Here is a 20,607-nt window from a genome sequence, read left to right on the forward strand (position 1 = left end):
ATTTTACATTTTTTCGATTTTCTGATGTTTCCATTTTTCGATTTTCAGTTTTTCGATATTTCGATTTTTCAATGTTTCGGTTTTACGATTTTTTAAGGTCTCGATTTTTCGATTACTAGATTTCTCGATTATTTTAATTTTTCATTTTTTCTTTTCTCACTGTTAGTATCATACAGTGTATCAAAAACAACCACAAAAATTGTCACTGAAAACATTTAAAAATTCATACAAAATAATAGAATACAGTGTTTCCAAAACATTTTTCCGAAAAAATCCATAGGGTTATTACGATTTCAACAATATTCTTAGTTTAAGACGTTTTGCTAGTATAAAACACAAATAAAGAATTAATTCTTAGTTAAAAAAAATATGTAAAATCACCAAAACCAAAAAAATCACTTAGTTGTTATAAAAACCGACCAACAACTATTTCCCGCAGAAATTATAGTCTAAACCAATCAAATCGCTTCTGAACGCTTAGAGTCGAGAATGGCTTGAGCACGCTCTGCTCTGTAGAACAAACAAGTTCTCAGGCGATGAGTTGTAGTGAATCAAGTTTTTTTATTGGCATCGACTATTTAAATTTGGCGCTTGTCTTTGGCGGTTGAGGACTTCAATGTAAATAAGGGTGGTTTTGCAAAATCAGCCTGTATGTCGCATCTATATTAATATATGATGCCAAACCAAGATTGAATAAGATTAGACTGTATTTCTATTTCTATAGTTTGGGAGGTTAGAAAGATGTCGGCGCTTAAATAATCATATGGTTTATTCACAAAACATTCAAATATACAGTAATATCTACAATTAAAAAATCTAAATAAATATATAGGTAGAATAATGCTTTAAAAGACGTAATAAAAATAGTGAATAAATCAAGACGGCTAAAAATCAAAAGCACCTAAACGACCTTTCAGTCTTCGACGAAATAAACCAACGAATAAAAAACATATCACAAAGAAAAAACCGACAGATGAAAATTTAGCATCCACAATCGCCCGAAGTAATACTGAACACACCCAATCCTGCGTTTTCAGAAAAAAAACAAAAACAAAACAAAAAAAAACCCAAAGTCAGCGGCCTAAAGTCCTGAGTGATCGCGCATAAAAAAATAATTTCCCCCGGAACACAAACAACGCGAAAAGAAAAAATGGACGTAGAACGAGACAACCGAATTAAGTAAAAAATGTAGGCACGTGTCTTGCCTAGCTATCACTTCCGTAACATCATAAAACCGACGAACATCCAAAGCATAGCGACTCGTCAAGGGAAAGAAGGGACAGATATTCTCCGAATATCTCGCTCTGAAACTGGTTGCACCTCACCACTACAGAAATATCACGAACGGCGCTTAGAAACGTAGGCAGTTCTATTTACAGACGGCCCGAACCACCGCCATCAGTCGTTCTGCTCGATGATGATCAGTCCTTCGCAGTCCTTCTCTTTGGAAATGTTCTGGTTGGCCTGGTCGTTCTCGTACTCGACGAAGTCGTCGAACAGGCTCGGCCAGGCCTCGTTGTCGTCGTAGCAGCTGAGGTCATCGCCGACGGCTTCCGAGAAGTTGAGGAACATGTTCCAGGTGTCGCGGGGGATGCCCCGGACGGACTGGTGGCATTCGAGAAAGGCGAGCCACCGGCCGAGGATGGGCGGCTCGCGTATCGTGAAGACGAGCCGCCAGAGGACGACCGCCATGTCGGTGGGGAGGATGCGCTGGCCGGCGGCGGAGTCGAGCCCGAAACGGAACGTGAACCGGTACAGGTCCTTGAACAGCTCCACGTTTTGGTCCACCTGTAGGCACAAAAACGCATAACTTCTAATACTACACTACAAATAAAATCAATTAATAATAATTAAGTACGTTTACCGAACAGCTGTAAAAATATCTATAAAGGGGTAAATTACATTAACAGAAGATAGGCAACCAACAATACACTTTCGAAGCGACGTTAGATATCTCTGACACAGTATAGATATCAATCAGTAGAGACAGCTCGCCGTTTTTCGTGACCCGTTTTCGTGGGTGGTCGTTCGCATTATGACCGAATGAGGGCGCCCAACTGACGTCTAAAATATTTGAAATTTGGTAGTTTTGTTACAATATTTTTGCCGGTTTTGCTTGTTTAAGACTGCTTTTTCGGTAGAATTGTATAAATAGTATAAAAATGTAATTTTCACAATAAAAGGTAAAATCTTTGGCCGATGAATTTTCACACAGGATTCCTGTTGTGCGCCTTATTCTCTCCATCGTGTTTGGAATTCTTGGAAAAGATAGTAAACATAACACACTTTTTGTTTAAAAAGTCGTCGCAAACGGACAACAACGGTGGTTATGAAATAAATAATAAAAATTCATTATATATGATTCCGTTGTTGTGGTAAAATTAAATATAAAAATAATAAGAAACAAACTACACGTAACAAAAAATTATATAAGCAGACCTTCTCTCAATAAACAATTTTTTTATTCATCATGTATATGTTACAGCTAATATCCGAAATACGTTATTATGCATAACTAGATATTTTAGGAATTATGCGTAATAACTAAACTTGTCAGTTATTATGCATAATAACCGGAAACATTAGGAATTATGCGTAATAACTGAATTTTTCAGTTATTATTATGCACAATAACGGAAACGTTTGGGTAATATTGATAATAACTAACATAGGAACAGGAACTATACCTGAAACATTAGTCATTAAGTATATTGCCTAATAGGCCAGGGCCGATAATTTTTGAGAACAAAAAAATTTAGAACAGCTACCCATTGGAAAAGTAAGAAAATATAACAAAAATAAAAGGAAAAATAATTTACGGGCGATCTAAGGTTGGGAAGTGGAAGAGGGTGAGCTTTTAAGGGTAGAAAACGGTTTATCACGATTTCCGGCAAAACCATCGAAAAAAGTTAGATGGCACAGTTCTAGGTAATAAAAGGATCTACAAGTTTTGTATTTAGACTTTTTTTAAATAATTTCAAAATTTATGTGAAAAATGCAAATAACCGAGTTTTTGGGTTTTTGTTTTTATCTCCCACAAAAAAGTTTTTTTTTTCAGGAAATTTGGTGAAAACTTACCTATTTATGTCCCAAAATCACTGTAATTTTTTTGATTCAAAATATTTATTTTTCTCCCTTATTTTGATTTAATATCGAAAAACCACCCTAATTTTCAATCGAAAATTCTCACCTCAAAATGTTTGCTGTTTTAAAAAATCGGTGTAGTTTTTGTTCGTTGAAATCTCTGCTTTCTGATGATTATTTTTGTCCATTTTTTTGTTAATGTACGAAGTCTTCTTTTCCCAACAAGAAACTAAAAACATATTTAACTATCGTGTTGTTCAAAGAAAACTATATGTAACTAAAAAAAGTCCAGAAATTCTCAAAAAATTCAAGTTTATAGATCTTGACGTTCTGATTCCAAAAGTAAGCGTGTATAGTGTTACACTAGCAAGCTCTAGCTCCGCCCACCTGCCCCCTATTTTCTTAGGAATTGTATCATTTACCAAAATTAGTCTTATTTTAGCTACAAAACAAATAAAAGGTTCTAATCGTAATTTTTACGGTATGCCATTTGCTATAAGGTTCATTTTTTATTTCAGAAGAAAAAATTAAAGAACGGGTGGGTGGGCGGTGCTAAGTTCGATTTTTCCACTGACTGCTCCTAATATTGTTCAGTCATTTATCACCGGCCCTGTATTTCCTTAGAGGATATGTCATTGGCCACAATCAGTCTTATCATAGTAAGTACTAGCCCCGCCCACCCGCCCTGTTTTCATTCTAACGATGTTAGTTTTGTTCAGTATAAGAGACAGTTTTCATTCAAACCTGATAAAATAATGGAAAATTTCATTTTCGAAAAAGTCGTCTAAAGATACTCAAAAAATTCAGGGATATAGATCCCGACTTGCTGATTCCAAAAATGTAGCGTGTTTATGGTAGTGGGGACAGATTTTCGGAATATTCGGTGTGAAATTGGAATTTTTTGAAATTTTTATAAACTACGATATTTCAATGGGCGATTCTTGAAAATTGGTTCGAGTTATCGAAGAAATGACTTCTGTGGCCCGAAATCTACAGGAAAATGTATTTAGTTAAATTTCGAAAATCGTCGAAAACGGGTCGAAATTTGAAACATTGTGGAAAATTTCATTTCTGAAAAAGTCTTCTACAAATTCTTAAAAAATTCAAGGTTGTAGATCTTGACGTGCTGCTGATTCCAGAAATATAGTTGGTTTAGTCTTATACTAGCAAGTTCTAGCCCCACCCACCCACCCTTTATTTTCTTAGAAACTATGTCATTTATCAAAATCAGTCTTATCTTAGTAACTACAAACCCCGCCCACCCGCGCTGTTTTCATTCTAACGATTTTATTTCTGTTCAGTATAAGATAGTTTTCATTCAAAGATGAAATGAATCACTGAAATGTAGGCGGGGTGGGCGGGTGGGGTTAGGTTAGATCTTGACGTGCTGTACTAGTCCCGCCCACCTGTCCTTAATAAAAAAGCCAAAAAATGTAAAACAAAATAACAAATTTTGTCCGAAAAATAAAAAAAAATATTTTGGGTGGGCCACCCTTATCACCTAGGGGTATAAAAAGTAGTTTACGACCTATTCTCAGACCTACCGAATATAGACAGAAAATTTCATAAAAATCAGTCAAACCGTTTCGGAAGTGTTTGGTTACACACACTGTGACACGAGAATTTTATATATTAGAAAACAATGAATTTACGATGTTTCTCTTTCCTTTTCCGGCAAACCAAATAAAAACAATATAGAAATGCAACGATATTTTTGATTCATATTTGAAACTATTGGACGTGAAAAATAAATCTTTTACACTTCCAGAACTTGGTTTGAGAAAATAAATGTCATAATTATTTGAATCCAATTGATTCAAAAGGACCAAAATATCTTGACCCACAACTATGACAGTTTTATTAGTATCTCTGGCAGTTTCTATCGAGATCTTAATTATGTCAGCATCAGCATCTTCTTCTGCTTGTTTACAGGAAAATCCTTGTGACTGTAGATTCCAAAAGTTTCTTTTAAATAAATCAATTCGTCACGATTCTCTTCAAGTAACTCAGCCTGCATGTATATTTTTATAGACGATGTTGTTCATTCTTCTCATGGGCTAAAATTTTCCGTAGGCCATTCAGGTATGTAAGTTATCTTAAAATAGCAATAAATATAATTTAAAAATTATCCTACAATTTTAACAAAATATTGTAGATGTCTTATAAAGTATTAAGTGTATTAACTTATTTGGTTGTTAATTATAGTAGTATATTTCGATATGCATTTTTTTAATTTATCAATGTAACATGAAATATTACGTTTTTCGAGTAATTAACGTGTACATTTTAATAAATAGCTCCAAATTTTACATAATAATTAAAAAAGAAATTTTTGAATTCGAGTTTTTTCGTTTTTTTGCATTTCCTGTGAAAATTTGCCATAGTAATGTATATTTTTTTTTTTACATCTTCAGAAACTAGATATTTCAGCGACAAAAAGCACACCGATTTTTTTTAAAAAGCAAATATTTTGACGTGAGAATTTTCAATTGAAAATTAGGGTGGTTTTCCGATATTAAATCAAAATAAGGGAAAAAAATAAATATTTTGAATCAAAAAAATTACAGTGAGTTTGGGACATAAATAGGTTAGTTTTCACCAAATTTCGTGAAAAAAAATTTTTTGTGGGATATAAAAATAAAAAACCAAAAACTCGGTTATTTGCATTTTTCGCATACATTTTGAGGAAAGAAAGTGTAAATACAAAAGTTGTAGATCTTTTTATTACCTACAATTTTGCCGGAAATCGTGATAAACCGTTTTCTACCCTTAAAAGCTCACCCTCTTCCCCTTCCGGACCTCAGTTCGCCCGTAAATTATTTTTCCCGTTACTTTTGTTATATTTTCTTCCTTTTCCAGTGGGTATCATCCTGTTCTCTTCATCTTGTCCAGCTGATTTCAAAAAAACGGGACAAGATGAGCAATTCAGGTTCTCATAGATCAATGAAAAGCAATGGGAATATGACGTTTACATAACTGTAATTTGTCCCTTTTTTTTTAAATCAACTGTACATGTGATATGTAGGGGAAAGCGAGGCAGGGTGGGTAGCTCTTTGGAAAATTTTATGCATAATTCCTGTTTCTGTGTTAGTTATTATCAATATTACCTAAACGTTTTCGTTATTATGCATAATAACTGAAAATTTCAGTTATTACGCATAATTCCTAATGTTTCCGGTTATTATGCATAATAACTGATAAGTTTAGTTATTACGCATAATTCCTAAAATGTCTAGTTATTATGCATAATAACGGATTTCGGATATTAGCTGTAACACATATATATATATTTTTTGACCTACACAATCTTGAGTTTTATTTTGAGACGTTGCTTAACCCATAAGCAGTCGCGCGTGGGTAAAAATGACCCAAGCCGTACATTTTGTCAAATATCCTTTTTCGCTTAATCCCTATGGACTTCCGGTTTCATGAATTCCTTAATTATTCTTACCTGCGTCGACCCATACCAATCACTTTATGTGAGCCGACAAATATGCATTTTTTTTGTAATAATTTTTTTTAAATAAAAATTTTACTTTGTATGATATTACGCTTACGGGTTAAGTTGTTAGGTAAAATGGGTTTGACTATATATTAACAAGACGCCTTTGCCAAGACGTACTAGAAAACTGTTTTGGATGGATTAGAAAACAAAATGGAAATTCTATTAACCCCACATCTAATCAATTTCAAATGGCTTTTAGAAAATTAATCATACAAGATTATTTTGATGAAACGAACACAGGTAATCAAAACTGCGAGCCTGATACGGAAGAAATTTTAAAGTTAAATGTAGGTCGTCGTTTTGATGAAGAAGAATCAGTCACCACGATGCAGAAGACCACCTTCAAAGATTGTGATTATCACTTTCACACAGCTGAACAAAACGCAATTATTATATCTGTGGCTACCTAATTCGGAAATGTTTATTAGTACATAGTTGTAGTGAATGTGAAAAATATGCAAATGAACATAAAAGTTTAGACAACATAAGCATATATTCACATTTCAGAGCCTACCAAACGAAGAATTGCCAGTTATTTGGTAAATTATATATGCCAAACGATAATTTCTTTTTTTTACATTTGTGAATTAGAGCAAATTTTTAGTGAAAATTTTGAAAATATAATTTTACAAACAACTACTTTGTTGAAATTTTTAAATTTATATAAGCAAGCTACATTTGTTCATCCATGCCAAAACTTTCCATACGATTATTTGCTTCCTTAGTATGCTAGGATGAGATTATTTTATGCACTAAAATTTGTAAATGCTAGCTTTAAATTTACAAATGCCAAAGGTGAAACAATTAATAGAAAGGAAATAATTTGGCAGCATTAACTTTTTTCATTTTTGTAATTTAATTTTTATTTTATTTATTTTTTCTTAAATAAAGCTCTTTCTTTTTAGATGTATTTATTACATTATTTTTACAATGATAATTAAACATCAAGCATTCGGGGAAAGAATGTGCGAATTGTCAAATTGTATAAATAATAAAATAAAAACTGTAACAAATCATCGTGTTTATAAATTAAATATCGACTTTTCTTTTTTCTTATTGCGATTCACGATTATACGATTTGAGCAAACTACACAGTTTGCAATAAATTGCGTACACGAATCAATTTTTGAAATTGTAAATGAAGTGATACTTTTTAAATTGGGGGACGACATCTAGGAATAGTTTAGGCAACGACCACCCATGACGGCTTAAAATTCGGATCAGAAAGAACAAAGGCGCTGACACGAGCTGTCTCTACTGATATCTATACTGTGTCTCTGACCGTAGACCTTCAAACAACAATTGATCCCAGAGACATGGTAGAACTGTTTTCATGCCCAATTATTTTTAGAAATTTGTGTAGATTTTTAAAAAATTCTTTGATGTGCTATACTTTAATAACTTCAAACATTAATAATAATTAATTTAATCAAATCGGAGCATATTTAAAAAGATTTAATTGGACGTCACACAAAGCTGTATTCTATAAAAAATAAGACAGCTCCAGGCCTGTTTTTTCGAACAAAAGACAAAATTAATTAAAAACATATAAAAATCTAAGTAAAACCTTACAGCTACCCTCTACCAAGAAAACAATCAAATTTTGTTTAGAAATTTTATTTTAGCGAATTTTATGAGTTCTTAAGTATATTTCGACTTGTTTTGACGATTGTGATCGGAATTATCTTGTATCACCCATTCAACGTAACAGTATATTAGAAATATTATGTAGTACTTTGTAAGATAAGACTGCTTTTGGCAAATGACATACCTTCTAAGAACGTAACGGGTGGGTGGGCGGGACTAGTACTTGGTAAAATAAGACTGATTTTGGCAAATGACATCCTCTGGGAAAAAAGGTTCCTAGTATTTGTTAAGATAAAACCGATTTTGCCCCTATTAATCCTGTAAAAACTTGTGAAATTTAAAGGTGTTAAGTTGCAAACTGCAAAATATGACGAGTCTTTACTTGTGATAATTACATTAATATTTTTTAGATTTGCTTATACAGGTGGCTTAAAAAAATTATGAATGTGCCAATTTATTTTATTGATTAAATCAAGAACGGGTCACTCCATTTTCCAGAAAATTTTGGGAATTCAATACTGTTATTTTTAGTATTATACTGCACCAATCCAGGGTGAGATTCTCTCTTAATCACTTCTATGGGGCTAATTGCGAAAAAAGAACTATTACAATGCGAGCGCAGCGAGCATGTGCAGGGGTAACACAAATAATACACTGCTGTCCCTGAGAAGCTGAAATATAATTAAAAAAAATGTATTTAAAATCTGCAAAACATTAATTTTAAAAACGGCGAAAAAACATGAAAGTAGCCGTTGGTGCGACAAAAAGGGGAAAACTAACATCTGTTTATAGAAAATGTTAACATTTTTAAACTTTGAGACGTCGCTTAACAAAAGAAAAATTCAAAATAAGACTAACTGTAATTTTCAAACTTGTTTTCATTATAAACTTATTTGTTTTTGCAGTTATTTTTGTTTTACTATTGTTTGTTCTTTTTTGTATAGATTTTTTTTGCTCACAGAAAATCCCAAATATTCAAACTTTCTTTTCATTCTAAACCTATGCACGGGTTTGTTTTATTCAATTTTTTCTGTTTTTTTTTGTTGTTTTGTTTCCTTTTTCACTTCCTCTAAACATGTTTTTAATTTCTCACGAATCTTCGTCATGTGCCATTTCTTTTTTCAATATTTTTAATAACCGTTTTTTGTTTTAATTTTTACTTAATACATAGTTTTTTTGAATAACACAATTACTTCATAACGATTTTGCTAACCAAAATTTTCATCCCATTCTATATTTATTTGATTTAACTGTAATACAGCAATATAGTCCTGTAGTGTGGTGTACGAATCCGCTTTGAGTTTTTCCCTAACCGTCTAATTTTTTTAAAAAACATAATACACGGTATAATAACAGTTTCCCATAGGAGTAACACATTCCGGCGGTGGTCTACTGGTTACGAGTGAGGAATGCGGACCGGACGTCGCGGGTTCGATTCCAAACTTAGCCGTTCGTTTTTTTTTCTCTTTTTCTCTTGCATTGTGTATTATCTATGTTTATGACGTCATAACACTTTTTTTTTATGAAATTACCCCACTTTCTCGAAAAGGTCAGAATACGCCCTTGTTTTTAAGAATGTCAAACATTCTCGGGGGTCCCAACTAACTTTTTGAAAAATGTAAAACCTTCTCGGGGGACCCAACTGTTTTTTTTTTAATGTAAAACCTTCTCGGGGGTCCCAACTGTCTGTTTTAAAAATGTAAAACCTTCCCGGGAGTGTCAAATATCTTCTTTTTAAATGTGAAACCTTCGCGGGGGACCCAAGTGTTTTCTTGAAAAATATAAAACCTTCTCGAGGGTCCTAACTGTCTTTTAAAAATATAAAACCTTCTCAAGAGTGCCAAATGTCTTCTTTTTAAATCTGAACCCAACTCTTTCTTGAAAAATGTAAAACCTTCTCGGGGATCCTAACTGTCTTTTTTTTAATGTAAAACCTTCTCGGGGGGTCCCAATTGTGTTTTTTAAAAATGTGAAACTTCTCGGGGACCCCAAATATCTTTGTTTTTTAATGCAAAACCATCTCGGGGGCCCCAAATGTCTTTTTTAAAAATGTAAAACCTTCTCAAGAGTGCCAAATGCCTTTTTTTTAAATCTGAACCCAACTATTTTCTTGAAAAATATAAAACCTTCTCGGGGATCCTAACTGTCTTTTTTTTAATGTAAAACCTCGGGGGCCCCAAATATCTTTTTTTTTATGTGAAACCTTCTCGGGGGTCCCAAATCTCTTTCTTTTAATGAAAAACCTTGTCGGGGGCACCAAATGTCTTTTTTAAAAATGTAAAACCTTCTCAACAGTGCCAAACGTGTTCTTTTTAAATATGAAGCCAACTATTTTCTTGAAAAATATAAAATCTTCTCGGGTGTCCTAACTGTCTTTTTTTTTAATGTAAAACCTTCTCGGGGGGTCCCAATTGTGTTTTTTAAAAATGTGAAACCTTCACGAGGGCTCCAAGTGTCTTTTTTTAATGTAAAACTTTATCGAGCGTCCCAACTATCTTTTAAAAATGTAAAACCTTCTCGGAGATCCTAACTGTCTTTTTTTAAATGTAAAACCTTCTCGGGGGTCCCAACTGTATTTTTTTAAATGTAAAATCTTCTCGGGGGTCCCAACAACCATTTTTGAAAATGTAAAACCTTCTTGGGGGTCCCAAATATCTTTTTTTTAATGTAAAACCTTCTCGAGAGTCCCAATTGTGTTTTTTAAAAATGTGAAACCTTCACGGGGGCCCGAAGTGTCTTTTTTTCAATGGAAAACCTTCTCGAGGGTACCAACTGTCTTTTAAAATTGTAAAACCTTGTCGGACGCCCCAAATATCTATTTTAAATGTAAAACCTTCTCGAGGGGGAGAAGTATCTTTTTTTTTAATGTAAAACCTTCTCAAGGGTCTCAACTGTCTTTTAAAAATGTAAAACCTTCTCGGGGCTCCCAAATGTCTTTTTTTAATGTAAAACCTTCTCGGGGGCCCCAAATATCTTTTTTTAAATGTAAAAACCTTCTCGGGGTCCCAAATGTCCTTTTTTAAAAATGTAAAACCTTCTCGGGGGCGCGAAAAGTTTTTTTTTACTGAAAAATATTTTCGGGGGTGCCAAATGTCTTTTTTTAATGTGAAATCTTCTGGGGAGTTCCAATTGGTTTTTTTTAATGTAAAACCTTCCCGGGGGCTCCAAATGTCTTTTTTTTAATGTGAAACATTCTCAGGGACCCCAATGTCCTTTTTTTAAAATGTAAAACCTTCTCGGGGGCGCCAAATGTTTTTTTTTTAAAGGTAAAACCTTCTCGGGGGACCCAACTCCCTTTTTTAAAAATATAAATCCTTCTCGGGGGTCCCAAATATCTTTCTTTTAATGTAAAACCTTGACGGTGGGTCCCAAATGTGTTCCTTAAAAATGTAAAACCTTCACGGGGGTTCCAAGTGTCTTTTTTAATGTAAAACCTGCTCGGGGGCCCCAAATATATTTCTTTTATGTACAACCTTCTCGGGCCTAAATGTCTTTTTTTAAATGTAAAACCTTCTCGGGGGTCCCAAATAACTTTCTTTTTATGTAAAACCTTCTCGAAGGTCCCAATTGTGCTCTTTAAAAATGTGAAACCTTCACGGGGGCCCCAAGCATCTATTTTTTTTTGTAAAACCTTCTCAAGGGTCTCAACTGTCTTTTAAAAATGTAAAACCTTCTCGAGCCCCCCAAATGTCTTTTTTTTCAATGTAAAACCTTCTCGGGGGTCCCAAATATCTTTTTTTAAATGTAAAACCTTCTCGGGGGTCCCAAATATCCTTTTTTAAAAATGGAAAACCTTCCCGGGGGTGCCAAGTTTTTTTTACTGTAAAATATTTTCGGGAGTGCCAAATGTCTTTTTTTAATGTGAAATCTTCTGAAGGGTCTAAATTGCGTTTTTTAAAAATGTGAAACCTTTACGGGGACCCGAAGTGTCTTTTTTTCAATGAAAAACCTTCTCAAGAATCTCAACTGTCTTTTAAAAATGTAAAACCAGCTCGGGGCCCCCAAGTGTCTTTTTTTGAATGTAAAACCTTCTCGGGGGCCCCAAATATCTTTTTTTAAATATAAAAACCTTCTCGGGGGTCCCAAATGTCCTTTTTTAAAAATATAAAACCTTCTCGGGGGCGCCAAAAGTTTTATTTTACTGTAAAATATTTTCGGAGGTGCCAAATGTCTATTTTTAACGTGAAATCTTCTGGGGGGTTCCAATTGTTTTTTTTTTTTTTTAAGTAAAACCTTCCCGGGGGCTCCAAATGTCTTTTTTTTTAATGTGAAATCTTCTCAGGGACCCCAATGTCCTTTTTTAAAAATATAAAACCTTCTTGGGGGTCCCAAATATCTTTCTTTTAATGTAAACCTTCACGGGGGCTCCAAGTATCTTTTTTTTTATGTAAAACCTTCTCGGGGGCCCTAAATGTCTTTTTTTAAATGTAAAACCTTCCCGGGGGTTCCAACTCCCTTTTTTGGAAATGTAAAACCTTCTCGGGGGCCCCGAATATCTTTCTTTTAACGTAAAACCTTCTCAAGGGTCTCAATTGTTTTTTAAAAATGTAAAACCTTCTCAGGAGTGCCAAATGTCTTCTTTTTAAATCTGAACCCAACTATTTTCTTGAAAAATGTAAAGCCTTCTCGGGGGTCCTAACTGTTTTTTTTTATGTAAAACCTTCTCGGAGGGGTCCCATTTGTTTTTTTTTTTTAATGTGAAACCTTCACGGGGGCTCCAAGTGTCTTTTTTTTAATGTTTTTTTTTGAATAACACAATTACTTAATAACGATTTTGCTAACCAAAATGTTCATCCCCACCAATAATTTGATGACGACATTTCAAAGAATTCTATGTTTATTTGATTTAACTGTTATACAGCAATATAGTCCTGTAGTGTGGTGTACGAATCCGCTTTGAGTTTTTCCCTAACCTATTTTTTAAAAAACATAATACACGGTATAATAACAGTTTACCATGGGCGTAACACATTCCGGCGGTGGTCTACTGGTTACGAGTGAGGAATGCGGACCGGACGTCGCGGGTTCGATTCCAAACTTAGCCTTTCGTTTTTTTTCTCTTTTTCTCTAGCATTGTGTATTATTTATGTTTATGCTGTCATAACAAATTTTTTTATTGATGAAATTACCCCACTTCTCCGAAAAGGTGAGAATACGCCCTTGTTTTTAAGAATGTCGAACATTCTCGGGGGTCCCAACAACCATTTTTAAAAATTTAAAACCTTCTCGGGGGTCCAAATATCTTTCTTTTAATGGGGGGTCCCAACTGTGTTTTTTTAAAAATGTGAAACCTTGACGGGGACCCCAAGTGTCTTTTTTTTAATGTAAAACCTTCTCAAGGGTCTCAACTTTCTTTTGAAAATGTAAAACCTTCTCGGGGCCCCCAAATGTCTTTTTTTTTCATGTAAAACCTTCTCGGGGGGCGCAAATATCTTTTTTTTATGTGAAACCTTCTCGGGGGTCCCAAATATCTTTTTTTAATGTAAAACCTTGTCGGGGGGTCCCAAATGTCCTTTTTTAAAAATGTAAAACCTTCTCGGGGGCGCCAAGTCTTTTTTTTACTGTAAAATCTTTTCGGGGGCGCCAAATGTCTTTTTTTAATTTGATATCTTCTAGGGGGTTCCAAATGTCTTTTTTTAATGTGAAACCTTCTCAGGGGTCCCAGATGTCCTTTTTTTAAATGTAAAACCTCGGCGGTCCCAACTCCCTTTTTTAAAAATGTAGAACCTTCTCGGGGGTCCCAAAAATCTTTCTTTTAATGCAAAACCTTCTCTAGGATCCCAATTGTGTTTTTAAAAAAATGTAAAACCTTCTTGGGAGCCCCAAATGTCCTTTTTTAAAAATGTAAAACCTTTCAGGGGGGCGGCAAATGTCTTTTTTTAATGTGAAATCTTCTGGGGGGTTCCAACTGTGTGTTTTTTTTTTTTAATGTAAAACCTTCTCGGGGGCCCCCAATATCTTTTTTTGTTAATGTGAAATTTTCTCAGGGGTCCCAAATGTCCTTTTTTAAAAATGTAAAACCTTCCCGAGGGTCCCAACTGTCTTTTAAAATTGTAAAACCTTCTCGGGGGCCCCAAATATCTTTTTTTAAAAATGTCAAACCTTCTCGGGGGTGCCAAGTCTTTTTTTTACTGTAAAATCTTTTCGGGGGCGCCAAATGTCTTTTTTTTAATGCGAGATCTTCGGGGGGGTTCCAAATGTGTTTTTTTTTAATGTGAAACCTTCTCAGGGGTCCCAAATATCTTTCTTTTAATGTAAAACCTTCTCGAGGGTCCCAATTGAGTTTTTTAAAAATGTAAAACCTTCTCGAAGGCCCCAAATGTCATTTTTTAAAAATGTAAAACATCGGGGACGCCAAATGTCTGTTTTTAATGTGAAATCTTCTGCGGGGTTCCAACTGTGTTTTTTTTAAATGTAAAACCTTCTCGGGAGCCCCAAATATCTTTTTTTTAATGTGAAATTTTCTCTGGGGTCCCAAATGTCCTTTTTTAAAAATGTAAAACCTTCTCGGGGGTCTCAAATGTCTTTTTTTAAATGTAAAACCTTCTCCGGGGTCCCAAATGTCCTTTTTTAAAAATGTAAAACCTTCTCGAGGGCCCCAAACGTGTATTTGCTGGATTGTACTTCAGAAGCGAAGGAAGTTCTGTCCAAATAACTTTCGACATTTCTTTTTTAGGGAAATAATTTTTCCGGATTAGCAATCACTGTTTTTAAAATGACGTAAATTTGGTATCTATTACGGGATATCGTCAGAATCAAAGTACTCCCATATAACATCTATAACTTAAGGACAGAGTAACAATAATTAATCATTTGTGTCACTACATTTAAGTGTCAAAATAGTATAACACAAGTGACAGATTTGAACATTAATTTGTAAGTGACACCATGGCCGACTAGTATAAATATTATAGCCTGTCCAAGAGGTAATGAAGAGGTACCATAGGTGTTGCCATCTATTAATAATTACATTTAATAATTTAGCAAAATTTTAATTTGATTTGACATTATGAGACTTCAAAACGTGTAATGATCGTTTGTTTCGGTATGAATGCCTTTGTGCCTTTCAAAAAGTGTTAATAATTCTTTTGTCGTTTTTGAATTATTAATAGATGGCAGCACGTATGGTACCCTTGGACAGGCCATAATCTTTATACTAGTCGGCCATGGCGACACAATGGTGTTTGCCGCACACACTAAATAATGTTAAAAAAATTAGGTTAAGATTGGCGTTTGCGACAGGAGACAACGAGTAATCATCAATCATTACAACGAGGCGGCAAAATTTGGAGAATTTCAAAACCAACTGGATGTACATTATACAAAAGATACCATTTTATTACACATTTTTATCCAAATAAGCGAAAATGACATGTAGACGTCGTACTTTCTCCATTTTCGGATAGATGACGCCACAACAAAAATTAGAGTTATTACTGAGTAATAAATCGGTTTTCTAAAACCTAATATAAAAGCGTACAACGAAAATCAACACATTTTTTAGAATATAAAAGAAAAAAATTCAAATGCTAAAAAAAACTTCCCAAGTGGTCCCTCTTTCGTTCTAGTTGCTTAAAAATAATGTCGTAATGTAAGCATATTCGTGTATATTTAAATTAACTCTCTTTCAAATTTTTAAATAAATTTACTACTTGATAGGTAGGCAACCAATAATTCAAGTCGTATAATAGATTTCGCAATTTCATGGAAGCGGCAAATTCTTACCAAAAACGCAGTGACAGATTTTCCAAAGCCAACTCGCTTAGGCACTTTTGTTCAATAACGTTGACTTTAACGTCTTTATCGTATGTCATGTCGCTACGCAATTTTTACTTTGATTTTTTTTTTTCGTAAGAAAACTACTAAAACAATTTAAACCACAAAGCTATTTTTGGTATTTTCTTTAATTCATTCTCCACGGCTCTCACCTCTGTCACGATCTCTGGAAGCCTCGCCTGTATGCCCTTGACCGAGTCGGCCCGCATGGCCCTCAGCCCTGAGACGAACTCGTTCCGCGTGAAGCGGCACATCTGCTCGGCGTTCAGCTTCCACGCCAGCACCAGGATGCGGAAGTCGTCCGGGTTGATCTGCAGGTCCCTGCACAGTTGCTCGATGCCCTCGGCGAGTATGCTGTCCTCGACGCTGTCCTTGTACTGGTCGAAGAGGGCGTTCAGTTTCGCGTCGGAAGGCTTGCTGTCGGTGAGACCCATCGCGGGCGCCGACTTCGAGTGGGTCTTCCGCGGGTAGAAGCGCGTTATTGTCGTTTCGGGGAGTGCGGTCAGGTGGTTGCCGTTGCTCAGGATGGTCTCGGAGGGGGCCGAGGAGGCTGGCACGTGACTCGGAGCCGGGTACAGCTGGGCTTCGGGCATTTCTGCAAATCGACAAAAATTACGTTATTATCCCTAGATATGGACTTGTCTAGGGGATTCTGAGCCTCCCCTAGATCTAGACAACATCAAAAATCAATAGAAAATATAGTGTTTTATTTAATATGCGGAAGTCAGAGCAATAAAAAAGTCTGGACCGTCGGCATTGTGATCCGGTTATTGCAATTCGTAGAAAACATCTTTTAGTTTAGTTTCTGTTTCACTCTCACGTCTACAGATTGATAAGTATTATCGCTATTTTTTATTTATTATTAGTATTACAATACATCTTACAAAGCTTATAATGGTTGCCATAAAAAAATAGTAAAATTCGTAAAATCAAATCTTTTAATTTTTTTCAATTATTGTTCGTTTGTGTTAAAATTTCTGCCAAGGACTCTATCACTAATTTTCCATTAGTACTCCTGTTAAAATCATTCGACGCATTTTGAATTAATTTATGGTATATTCTGACTTTAATAAAGACCAACACGTTAAGAAACTATTGGAAATGTTAGACAGGTAATATAAATAAATTGGTACACACTTAATTGGTTAAAGAATTAAGACGGATTCATAAACCACAAGTATAAGAGTACGTTATTTCATAAAATTTACAGAACTTTACTAGACAAATTTTAGTCATCGTTTTACCTTCTACAGAATATTCTTCCAATACTTATAAAATTAGATACCATCAGGATTTTTTTTTGTTGTTATCTATACATAACAAAATTCCATAGAACGAAAAGAGTGTCTTATTTTTGTAGTTTTCAAGTTTTAAATCATAAAAGATCTTGTTGAATTAGTTACTTTTTAGTAATTTTATGTTCTGTGTAATATATGTAAATAAATTCATAGATGCAGCTGCACAAACCGCAAGGATTAAATGACGCATGATGCAGACCACGTTTTCAGACACGACGAGGAAATTGTACATATTTTAAACAAGAAAATACAATCACATATGTATTTCGAAATTATCGCCGCTACCAAAATTCGATATCAATATTCAAAAGTAAACAGAAACTTGTCGTTTTTAAACATTTCACCAATAAAAATACGCTGCATATTTATTTAAATTATCAATTCTTGACCTCAGAGGTATTTATATCTATTTTCACGAAAAATAAAATTTCTTATGTATACAATCCAGATAAGCTGATTAGACAAAAATCCGTTTTATATTTTCGTTTCCCACAAAATAACCGTGATGCTGAAAGTTTTATTGAATGAAAAAAACCCAACATAATTTATAATACATCACCATTCCTTAAATTCTTAGGATCCATTAGCTAAAACGGTTTTTAAAAAATTAAACAGATCTGGCTACTTTAAACAATTTTTTCCACGCCAAATGTTTTAAAAGCATGTGCATGTTATTATAAGTGAAGGTTAATAACACCAGATGTTCAGCATGGGTCAAGCAAACATAAAATCCACAATAAATTTTATTATGTGAGGTGTAATAAACAACAAAACAAACTCCTGTTCAAATAACAAAATGTACACAAAGCGCGAAAATCGACCAAAACTTCAAAGCTTGGACACTTAATTCATAACACGTTTACGAATAATTTTTCGAGCTTCAGGTAGCTCGAGTGTCCCACTAACCTTTAGGACAATTGGGGGAGTTGTCCAGGGCCGTACTGTTGGGCTCCTTGAAGCACGCCAGGCAATTGCCCATTGGAAGGGCCCAAACGAAACCTCGCGAGGATTTTCAGGAAACACTCTTGCATTGCCTATGCTGACTGTACCATCAAACCCTGCAAGAGCACCCATACAACAAACGGCAAAGCGGCGGCCGGCAAATACCTTAAGAAACTTCTAATCTAACACTATTTACGCGACGAATTCACTATTTTCGCTGAGTTTTCTGACGGAATTTTCATTATGACACTTGACGGATTCTGGAAGTAGGAATTGTCATTGCTGCGTTGCGACCTGGGCTGGAAATGTGCTCGGAATTGTCTGGCACATAAAGCTGGGCTGACGGGGGCGGCGCGCCACTACTGGGAGGCTTGCTGTTGTCACTTTTGCGGGGGCAAACTATCACAATACATCTGTTGATTTGACAGATGCAGCTGATTGTGGCTAAGTTCACGCCGTGAGAACTGTCAAAACAGGTGGTGCCATCTGTGCGATCTCGACAACGCGCAGGAAAATTTTGACAGTTCACAAACCCAGAAATTACACAGACTCACTTCCCAGAATTTTGAAACTGCTTCTGGTTTTGTTATGTACACGACATCATTACTTATAAGCTAAAAGAACATTAAAATTTTACATTGAATCGCATCAGTAGCAATCAGTAGTATTTGGAAATGCCATACCACAAACCTAAAAGAATATAGATTATATGATATTTAGGGTACAGTAGCGGTCATTTCTACGGAACCACTCGATAAAAAGTCAAGTTGGTAGCCCTGTTGTCTAGTACTTTAGGCCGAACGCCGTTGGTAGCGGTAGTTGATATGGCAATCGAAACTAGCCCAACACGAATGTTTCGGTTGCCCTCAACTATGCCGCACTGTATCCCGTGCAGGCTGTATGTTCTGTTCATCTATTTATTAACATAAAATATCTACATTAACAATGGGGCCATCTAACCTGTCAAATTTTTGACACATGTTTTCCCCCAGAAACCCGTCAAGGTCACTTACACCAAACAAATTTTGAAAATTTACACTAGGGAGTGGTTCTATAGAAAAGATCGCGACTTTAGTTTCAAAGTCTAACACGAGAAATTATATTATTAGCAATCATTTTTGTATGCATCAGTTACTTTTAAAAATGGAAGTAGAAAACAATAGTGGCATGTTGCATGCAATGCAATTTTTATATGCAATTTTAATAAGTGATTATTTCCTGGTACACTAATACATACAACTGATACAAAATAAATAAATTAAACGAAAACGTTACTCTAAAATGAAGTCACTTATCTTTTTTAGTTTCGTTCTAACGTCGACGTTTTTGGTAAAGTTGTGGTTGAAATAAAATGCCAATTTTTGCGTACACTAAAATTTTAGATCGACATAGTTGCTGCTTATCCACCTTCCGGTAGACAGGACAATTTCGATACTGATTGGTACGATAGACCAAATGATTATAACTCACAAGGACAATCAGGATTTTCGTCGCCTAATAATAATAACAGAGAGTCGTCTCAACCGGAAGAATATGCTCCCGTGAATCAGTTTCCGACGTCACAAAATCGACCTAATTATTCAAATGGAATGGAACAATACGGATATGCCTCTCAAGGAACCGAAACTAGATATTCAGAATCACGGCTTTAGAGATAATAATGTAGAAACGAAAATTTAAAACTTTGTTTTATTTTTAAATATTTACAGAAATACTGGGCGACTGTTAATGTTGAAACAAATTTTTGGGTTGGCAATAGTGTTAACATGGTAGTCTCAGTTGTCAATTTTGACATGAGCGCACCTAAAAACCGATGAGAATAGTCACTAGGTGCAAAGGTGTGAGGTAGCACGATGGGTTATTTCAGGATCACTTACATTGTTCTGAAATAAATATTCTATTATTATTTTATCTCATTTCGTATCATTAATAATATGTCGAAAGTGCGAACATACGGTGAACACATGTATGTTCAATGATATAATGAAATCAGTTCTCATTTTGACTTGTTTTAATTTACTTCGTAATTTTTAGTATTTTTTAAAAAACGCTAGAATTTGCCTTTTAGAAATTAATTTTTCTCCATTTTTATTTTTTTTCCAAGACGACGCACTTCTTTGATATTTTATAACAAACTAAAGAAAAAAAAGTTGTGTTTTCAAGATTGCTCAGTAATTATCCGTTCTGAATAAGATTTTTTTTTAAACACTCGGAGCGACTATAAATGTTTTGTGTATTTTTTTTTTGTCAGGTTGGTAACATATTGTATTATAAAATTTTATGATGGCATAAATGGTCGTCAATCTGAAATTTATGACACCAAGGCAGTGGCGGCGATGTTCCCATTACGTTTGTAAGGCGACAGCATTGTCAATAATTCATTATTACCAATACAAAAATTTGCCTTTTTTTATT

General features: G+C 34.6%; 1 protein-coding gene across 1 annotated transcript; it reads right to left on the minus strand.

Annotated features, from left to right (window-relative positions):
- Nucleotides 1–751: 751 nt before the first annotated feature.
- On the minus strand, nucleotides 752–18,673 carry LOC135123383 (DCN1-like protein 3). The gene is made up of 4 exons (XM_064047989.1): nucleotides 18,358–18,673; nucleotides 18,157–18,308; nucleotides 16,105–16,547; nucleotides 752–1,788 (listed from the first exon to the last, which is right to left on the minus strand). The coding sequence occupies exons 2-4, from the start codon at nucleotides 18,227–18,229 to the stop codon at nucleotides 1,399–1,401; spliced, it is 906 nt and encodes a 301-aa protein (XP_063904059.1). The 5' UTR covers nucleotides 18,230–18,308; nucleotides 18,358–18,673; the 3' UTR covers nucleotides 752–1,398.
- Between the last annotated feature and the right edge of the window lie 1,934 nt (nucleotides 18,674–20,607).

Source organism: Zophobas morio, unplaced genomic scaffold, assembly GCF_036711695.1.
Source record: "Zophobas morio isolate AGI-343-1 ecotype UQ-CSIRO unplaced genomic scaffold, CSIRO_AGI_Zmor_V1 ptg000006l, whole genome shotgun sequence".
In the NCBI taxonomy this organism is placed as follows: Eukaryota; Metazoa; Arthropoda; class Insecta; order Coleoptera; family Tenebrionidae; genus Zophobas; species Zophobas morio.

Excerpts from the sequence above, each read along its gene's own strand:
- LOC135123383 (XM_064047989.1), bottom strand. The coding sequence starts at position 18,229 with ATGGGCAATTGCCTGGCGTGCTTCAAGGAGCCCAACAGTACGGCCCTG. Across the intron at positions 16,548-18,156 it reads CTCCCCCAATTGTCCTAAAG|AAATGCCCGAAGCCCAGCTG; the intron begins GTTAGTGGGACA and ends GTCGATTTGCAG. Across the intron at positions 1,789-16,104 it reads TTCCAGAGATCGTGACAGAG|GTGGACCAAAACGTGGAGCT; the intron begins GTGAGAGCCGTG and ends TTGTGCCTACAG.